The following is a 9074-nucleotide window of genomic DNA, read 5'->3' on the forward strand; positions in this document are numbered from 1 at the left end:
ACGGGTCGGGTGATGGATGAAAATTGTCCACCCGAATCCGATCCATCACCCGCATCCGTTAATCCGTCACCCGTCCACCATCCGTTTAAACCGGGTTTTTCACCCGTCCATTAGGACGGATGGACCGGGTGACCGGGTGGTCCACTGGATATTGCCATCTCTAGGTGAGAGCAGGGGCGAACCTATTAAGGGTCCTGGGTAGCACGTGCCCCACCAAAAAAAAAATCAGATTCTTTTTACTTTTAACGGTCAAACAGATTTTTACAATAGGTTAAAATTAAAACGCGCGCAAAAAATAACATATAATGCAACTTGGTCCAGTGGTTCTCTTAGTTACATATAACATTGTAATTGTTGTTGCCGCCCCAGGTTCGACTCCCCTACCTGCACTCTTTGCTTGTTTTTTCTTATTTGCTTTTGTTTTTTTTTTTTTCTTTTTTTTACTTCTTACTCTTTCTCTTCTCTATTATAGCATTTTTTTTCTTCTCCATTTTGGATCTTCATTTCATATTTTAAATAGTATCCATCTCCCTGAATTCTACCTCTAATTTTAACCTTTTTTTTTGTTTGTGATATAACGATTACTTTTTCTTTCATTTACAAATAAATGCAACAATTTAACTTTCGACATTATTCAAATATATTAATTATGACCAAGATTTATTTGCAAATACTTAAAAATAAATTTTACTATTTAAAATTTTGTTTTGATTTTCTATTTACATTAAATAAATTTATATTGGCTTTTTATAAACTTGGTACCCCACCAAATTCGAAATCCTGGATCCGCCCCTGGGTGAGAGGATGCAAAAGGAAGCGGGGGTGAAGGGAATATTCACCGTGATGTTATGGTTTTATATAGAGTTTTCTTCCCTAATTATGTGCTAAAAGTTGTGATTATGGTGCTCTTAGGAGCCATTTGGTACTAACTCTCTCCATCTAGTTGTGGTTTGCTATTTTGTATTGAATTGTAAGTTTTGGAAGCTATCACCTACTTTACATGATTGCACAGTGGATTAGAGGGGTTAGATGCCGAATTTCTAGATCCCGATGATGATTTCCGGGACTTTGAGCAAAGAAAGAACAAGAAACGAAGATTAGCTAGACCGGCCCGATAGGATCGGGCGGCCCAGCCCGATCGGGCGAGATACCAGTTCTCATGCTTCTGCTGCGGGCCCGATCGGGCGTTTTATGCCCTGTCGTAATTCGGTCTTTCGCCCGATCGGGCGAGTTGGCCCGACGTCGGGCGCCATTCCAGCAATCTGCCTCCCATTTTATAAGACCGCCCGATGACATCGGGCGGGTCAGCCCGATTGCATCGGGCGTCTGGCGCTTTTGGCCTTAATCATCTGCTTTGAAGCCCGATAGGATCGGGCGACCTAGGCCCGATCGGGCATCTGACGAGACGCAGACTTTTAATGATTTCGGGCCCTTCTTTCGAGATTTTCTTCTATTGTTTTAGAGCTTTTATAAATAGAAAAATCAGAATTATGAACTCCTATCTAGTTTTTATTATTAGTTTTCTACATAGAGTGTTTCAAGAACCTTAATTTATTGCTTTGTGATTTCAATTCAAGATCAAACTTTTTGCTTATTCATAGTTCAATATAATTCGGTAATCTTTCTTCTTTACTTCTTTATTATTTCTTCCATTGTTAACTATATTGTTTTCTTAGTTATTTGCCATGTTTTCAAGTATGAGTTTTTATATGATTCTTGTTATTGATTTCATGATTATGAGTGAGTAGTTCTATATCTAGAATTGTGGAGATCTATGTATGCAATAAGGGATTGATAGATTAGTTTGATTATCTGGTATTTCAATTGTTTCCTTTGATTGATTTTTCATGCTAGGATTATAAGTTAGGCCTGATTTATATTTCTACCCTTGCAATACTGAATCTACTTCGAGAGGAGAGATACCGTATAGGCTTTCAATTATTAGGCAAAGTGACCCTTGACTATGCGAGAGCGGCTGGGTGATCTTTGAGGGAGGTAATGTTCGAGAGAAATTACATGTGCCCTAGACAATTGACTTACTAGGTGGTTATCGTTTATCCTTGATTTCCCAAATTGTATGCATAGTGATCCATGATTCTAGTACTTTAGTGATATATTTACACCTTCATATTTAATTCTGTTACCTGTTTAGCTTAGTATCACAACCATTCATCTGATTTTGTTAGTATAATATTAGAGTTCAGATACAATAGTATAACTTCTCCCTGTGGATTCGATCCTGACTTCCCTGACTATTAGTTAGTGGACCTTAGGTTATTTTTGATTAGGTGATACGACTTTAGCCTGTCACACCGCTATCTTAAGTTGGCACTCCGCCTTACTCCTAATTGCCTCTTTGAATGACCTACTTTTAGACGAGGTTGCAGAATGGGGGAAGGGGGAATAGGTGGACCTAGGAGAGGAGGGAGGGAGGGACTGGGACGGGACTTACATCGGCATTTGCTCGAACACAAGGGTTATGCAGTAGGAGGCTCCGACATCGTCTCTCCTCGTGTTATGCCGTGTGGCCGGGTTTTGGTGGGTTTTTGGTGACTTAAGGGAGAGAGAATTCTCTTTCTCTAAGATTCTCTCTGTAATTAAACCCATTGATTTCGTCTTTTTGAAATGATTGTTCTTTTACCAAATTAAACTTTAGTTGATCGAAAATTCCATAATACCATTTAGTTCATGGAGCTTGGGATAAGAACACAAAATGTATGGGCATGGGCTAGTACCTAAACTATCATATGAAAGATTTGCATAGCACTATTAGGAGCAAAGGTGGAGCAAGCTTTGGGAAGGCAGGTTTTACTATCCAGGCTATAGAACTATAAAATTACTTCACTTATATTACACTTATTACAGACTCTACTAACCTGGTGACTTTTTATAGGGAACAAATTCAGTTGGTATTAATCTTATTTGGACATTCTCAGATTCTAAATCTCGCTAAGGAGTCTCCAAAACATAAAAATTAGGTTATAGAACTATATATGGTCCTTTTGATGTGGTACTTTCTCAATCAACTATATGACTTTAATGAAGAAAGACAATGTTATAGTGTTTGGTTGTCAAAGTTGCTAGGAGGGATGTGAATCGAGCTCCTACAATTGTCAAGTAGTGTGTGGAATCTATGTCCAATATTATTTTGTAATTTTTGGTTTATTGTTTTGTTCTTTGATCTTATCTTTATAAAAAAAAAATCAATAATAATTACTCCATTTAATTTGTTCAAACATTTTAAGCAACTTCAGAAAATTGTTGATTTTATTTTTACAGAATTCTAAAAACGTTATAAATGAATTTTGTTTGATTGTTCACTCGTACTTTGCAATTCTACTTCGCAACAAGTTCCACCAAAATAGAAACTGTTCACCTTTGTTCTAAAAAAAATATAATTTTGCAAATTATATATAATAAGTTATAATTACTGTACTATACTTAATAATATTTCCTTCCTTACTCAAATTAAAGACCTTCTTATTTCCACTTGTTATGCATGGTTGTCAATGTATTATTTGTATGATTAATATCTCTAATTACATATTAGTAAAAACTATACAAATATGATATTTTGAATGTATTCAATTAGATGATTCAAACAATACCCTATGTGGAGTTGTCATTGCATTGCTAGATTATGGGGTGAAAGTTGTCATGGCTCCTCAAGCTGTTTCACCTATGTGGAGTTCTCGACGTCTTAAGGTAAGCCATCTATTAAATAATCAAACATTTGTTAAGCATGTCTATAATTTTTTGTATACATTGCAAATCAAGTGTACCTAGAACTATTTTCTCTTTTATATGGAGAATCTTTTGTTTGCTGCATGCTCCATTAGTACACCTCAAAATTTGAACATTTCTTCAATGCAACACCCCAAAATACCATTTTCAATTCTTGTATATGAAAGATAAGAAAACATTGATAAGTTACAAAGACAAACATGGAAAAGATTGTTGAATCTTGGTTTCGTAACATGACAATTTCTAGAGAACTACCATTTGCGACCCCCCTCCCATAGAATAAGACAAGTTTGTCATTTTCTCTAAATTTGTATAAATCGTCTAAAAAATTGAAAATTGTTATGAAGTCAAAAAGTAAATGTCATGTATTTAATACGTAGTAAGTTTTTCATAAACCTACATACTAGGGTAATGTACACATGTTTACTTGTAATACATGTCTTGTAGTATAAATATGACGTTTGCCATAAGTAGTAATACATAGCTTTGGGAAGAAAGAATCACTTTGTTATTTTCACTCTATAATCTTTCTGTTCCCTTTATTTCACAACAAAAATGTCATAAAATGGACTTCTATTTCATGTTATGGCAGATCATCGCGTTGAAATGGATGCCTATTGGAATTGCAATCAATGTTGTCGTCATTCTTCTGTTGTGGGCTTCCTTGGTCATGGCAAATTACGTTGCTTTGTGCTCGTGACATAATGTCGTAGAAGGCCCAATACACTTTTGTCATTTTTTTGAAACTTTGATTGCTACAAAAAACTCTCTAGTCTGCTCTACATTTATTCCCAGTTACACAAGTGGTTTCAAGGAAACTATAGCAAATTATATGGATAAATGTAAACAGTTGTCCACATAGTGAAAATGTAAGACTTTTGGGACTTACAACATCTCTACAAAATAGCTAGAAACTTACACAGAATTCTTAAGACTGCAAAAATAAAATGAGTGTAATACTTGATCATAGTCATACTATTGGAGACCGTAAACTACTAGGTTATATGGATTCTTGTGTGACACATTCAATGGAGATCAAACCGCCACTTAAATGTGAAACAAGATTTCTCTGTACTATTGTTGTGCATCATCACCATAGACGCTAAATTCTCTTTCATGTCTTTATTTCCGCTCGTAGCATCAAAATCTTCTATGTTATGCCACCAAAATTTATTGCAAAACTGCTCACAACATCCATCTCGGCCTTTGCTAGCTAATTTTTTACACAAGTACTGCAAAATCAAAGGAATTCTTTGTAGTTTTGCAAGTATACCCAATTAATAAGTAGACTTTTATGCTAAAAAAACAATAAAATAACAAGATCCGTCTCAAAATCACCCCTAATAAGTTCCAATCAGGTCCAATAAGTTAAATTAGGTCCAATAAAATATGTTTAGTTCAGTTCAAGTCTAATAAGTTCAGTTCAGGGTTGTTTAGGTGAAGAGAATGCACCCTAAGTCTCCAATGAACCCTCAATTACTATGGAGATGAGGCACTAATAGTAGCCAGCTCAGCTCACAGCTCAACCACCTAAGCTCAGCTCACAGCTCAGCTCAATAAGTTATTTCAGTTCAGTTAGTTAGTTCTCCTAACTACCTTCTGATTACATTCTTTCATATAAATAGTTCTCTCTCCTTAGATTGTAATTCAATTATGTTCGTTCACAATATTCTCTCATTTGTAATAATAGAGAGTTTCTTATCTCTTCAAGATTCTTCTTTCTAATCAGTAAAACTTCTTCTATATTGTTATTGATTATAATTGATCACATTTGATCAACTAACAATTACCCTTTATTGCTCTCAATACCCCTTTGATCCGTCTGAAGATGCTGAAATCCTAACCCACCTTCCTGTCCTAACTCCAGTCCTGATTCCCACTCTGTAGTAGCCCATCTCTCTCCTCTGCTTGAGAACCCCGCCTCAGCAGTCAGCAGTCAGCAGTCAGCAGTCAGCAGCCAGCTTACCTTCCGGACTGTAATACAGTGGGGGTGGAGGGTGGCGGTAATTCTGAGACTCGAAATATGTTGACAGTTTACAGTTGGGGTATGACAGTGTTTGGCCCCAATAACTAATTAAAATCTTAGAAAATCTTATGTATAAAACCTCAAACATCAGCTAATCTATATATAAGGATAAGATCAGTACCTCAATAATACCAGTACAATAGCCAAGTATAGTCAAGGTAGTTGGATAGGTGCTCCAAACTAGCCCATCCACAAAAGCTGCTGAAGTTTGTTTTGTGAGATGATTTTGCCTCGCCACTTTAAGGTGAACATTGTTCTGTTGGGAAGGCCGAATTCTTGCTCCAAATTCATTGAGTTCGAATTCCACCTTCAAAATTAATCAAAAACACAGACAAGTAGAATATTTAACAGCACATCTGAATCAAAAGTTGAGACATCAAAGATTGCACTCCTGTACCTGTATCCTGGACTGTATCCATGGGTCAAATCTTGAGTCAAATCCAATGCTCAAATAGATTTTTTGTCCTGCTATATGTTCCATAAATACCTTAAAGCGGATGAACCACGATGTATCTAAATCACAAGAAAGACAAAAATGCAACTTAACAAGGCATTTATGAGTTGGTAAGTTAAGTTTAAGTAATGATGGTACTTGGTCCCCCTCATAGAGCAACTCCCTTAGATTTGGGCAATCGATAAAAACCTTCTTACAGCCAGAACCACGGTATTTGAAATACCTCAAATTCGGACAATCAACATAAATCTTGCGAGGATCAAATTCTATTTCTAACTTCCTTAGATGATAATTAGCTGCTTTAAACCAATCTACACGAATATCTTCTATCACAAGCTTTGCTTTCTCAAGAAGTGGAAAATCAGCTGTAAGGTCTCCATATACGAGAGGATGGTCTACTAAGCGGAGATCCCTGATATTACTACCACCATCTGAGTTGAACAATAATTCCAAATGAGTAGTACAAGAAAAACTCTCAAGGTTTACACATTCTCTGATGTCAACTTCACCAATTTCGCCATACTGAAAACCCTCAACATAGGCTTTCTTTAGCTTATGAAATATAGAAAGCGTGAGAGTTCCCATTCCAAAAGTGCAACATTCAAACTCTAAAAGTTCAATCAATGGGCAACTAATTGCCAAGTTGCTTATGGTTTCCTCATTCGACACAAAAACATGTGAGAGCCACAATTGTTTCAAAGAAGAATACATCCCGATCACATAGTTTCCAACAGTGGATGATAATCGACAACCTCGTACAGTAAGAGACTGCAACCATTTTGAAGAAACAAGTATTTCCAGGTAAGGAAAATCATAACATGCGTCCTCACGTATTTCACTATACCAAGAAAAGTCTTTTGTTTGAACAAAAATGCACAACTCCTCAACCTTAGTTTGTCTAACTAGATTCATCAATCGATCAACATGAGAAAAGTCAGCATTATTAACAACCAGATTCGATGTTAATTCTAAAACTGGCGTATGTTGTTGATTTATAGTCAACAAGCGATTATTCACAAAATTCATGAATCTGTCCTTTATTTCCTGGTCTTGTCCAGCACTTTGAGCAGAAAGTGGTAATTCCAAGGCAAATAAAGTCTCATCAAAATGCAAAGATTGCACAATTTTGTATGAAGAACATACATATTTCCAGGTTTTGGAAAGAACGGATGTTTGAATAGCATCTTTTATGAGAAGAAATGATAGTATATGGTGGATTATTTCCTCCGGCAATTTCGAAATTCGGTCCTTGTGATTGATGTAATACATCTTTTTCTTCATCAGATTCTTGTTCTTACTATCTTATTCTTCGACAAAACAGATGTTCGAGTAACAGTATACTGCACATATAAATTACACCACTAAAAGTTACCCAGAAACTGATCATTATTACACAAAATTACACAAAATGAAAAAATCACTAGAGCAAGAAAATATGTAAATCAGAGATATACAACAAACATTAGAAGATTAAAAATATGAATGGTAACAGAATTGAAAGAAATTCACCTAATTGACTTCGTTGAATTCTTGTAATCTTGTTACCACTTATCAGGATTTGGGAAGAGTGTGATTTTCAAGAATGGCCGTTGTATACAGAAACAGGTCCTCTGTACAGGAGAAATGAAAAGGATTTTTGTAAAAGTATTTGTATTTGAAGATAGGAATTGGAAATGGAAAGGGAATCGTAATTTATTGAATAGCGGCTTGACTGTACTACAGTTCACCACTCTTAAGTCTTAACCATCCGGCTGTGATTGACCCTTATTATATGGTAAATTTGTAATGTATTTCATGTTGCCTTAGAGAGTAACAATAGGGTGCTTTCTCTTCACCTGAATAACTCTGAACTTATCTAAATTGAATTTATTGGACCTGAACTGAAATTATTAGATCTGATTGACCCTTATTAGAAATTATTGGATATGATTGACCCTTATTAGAATTTATTCCACCCGATTGAAATTTATTGACCTAATTGAAATTTATCAAACCTTATTGAACCTGTTTAAAATTTATTAGACCTTATTGAGCCTGATTGAAACTTATTAGACCTTATTGAAACTAATTGGAACTTATTTGACCTTATTTGACGAAAAAATTGATGAGTTATAACATAAATATTACCCCTAACGTAAATAGTATCCCTCAAAATTTATTATGAAATAATCATCATTAAAATTTACCTTATAGAAAATTATTATTATTAATTATCTCTTATGATAAACAATTTAACAAAAAAAATATATACTATTTATATACTTGCCTATGCACAACTTTCACCACTAATATATCTAATAGCCTCGTTAATAGTAATATGAATAATAAAATAATAGACAATAATATAAGTATAATAATATACATTGTGGTACTTTAATTAAAAAATTTAATAATAAAATAATCAGCTAATCGTAATATGAATAATAAAATAATAGACTATAATACAAATATTTAATAAAATAATAGACAATAATACAGATATAATACGATATAATTATTGTGGTACTTTAATTAAAATTCTAATAATAACATAATCAGTTAATAGTTATATGAATGATAAAATAATGGACAATAATACAAATGTTTATTGATCATTGACTATTTGGACCTTATTGGAACTTATTGGACCTGATCAGACCTGATTGAAACTTATTGGACCTGATTGAAACTTATTGGACCTTATTAGACCTGGAACTTATTGCCCTGATTGAAACTTATCTGAACTAATTTGAACTTATCCGAACTGAACTTATTGGACCTGAAACGTAATTTATTAAGGTGAAGAGAACGCACCCTTAATTGTATTAACGTTTGTGGATTCCATTCAACTTTTTATTTTGAGGCACTATA

The 9074-nt window shown here is 34.6% G+C and overlaps 1 protein-coding gene across 2 annotated transcripts; it reads right to left on the reverse strand.

Annotated features, from left to right (window-relative positions):
- Positions 1-4563: 4563 nt before the first annotated feature.
- LOC104884588 (uncharacterized) lies at positions 4564-7973 on the reverse strand. Of its 2 annotated transcripts, none has more exons than XM_010669266.4 (4): positions 7734-7973; positions 6168-7564; positions 5892-6077; positions 4564-4976 (listed from the first exon to the last, which is right to left on the reverse strand). In XM_010669266.4, exons 2-4 carry the CDS (start codon positions 7503-7505, stop codon positions 4770-4772), a joined length of 1731 nt encoding a protein of 576 aa, XP_010667568.2. In that variant the 5' UTR covers positions 7506-7564; positions 7734-7973; the 3' UTR covers positions 4564-4769. The 2 variants fall into 2 exon arrangements, with proteins under 2 accessions (XP_010667568.2, XP_048496121.1); XM_048640164.2 differs by lacking the exon at positions 4564-4976 and adding an exon at positions 4999-5718.
- Positions 7974-9074: the final 1101 nt, after the last annotated feature.

The sequence above is a fragment of the Beta vulgaris genome, chromosome 3 (assembly GCF_026745355.1).
Source record: "Beta vulgaris subsp. vulgaris cultivar EL10 chromosome 3, EL10.2, whole genome shotgun sequence".
NCBI lineage: Eukaryota > Viridiplantae > Streptophyta > Magnoliopsida > Caryophyllales > Amaranthaceae > Beta > Beta vulgaris.

Bases quoted from the DNA above. Each gene is read 5' to 3' on its own strand.
- LOC104884588 (XM_010669266.4), bottom strand. From the start codon at position 7,505: ATGAAGAAAAAGATGTATTACATCAATCACAAGGACCGAATTTCGAAA. The intron at 6,078-6,167 runs GTACAGGAGTGC...TTAATTTTGAAG, and splicing joins GGATACAGTCCAGGATACAG to GTGGAATTCGAACTCAATGA. The intron at 4,977-5,891 runs GTACTGATCTTA...TTGATTTTGCAG, and splicing joins ATTGTACTGGTATTATTGAG to TACTTGTGTAAAAAATTAGC.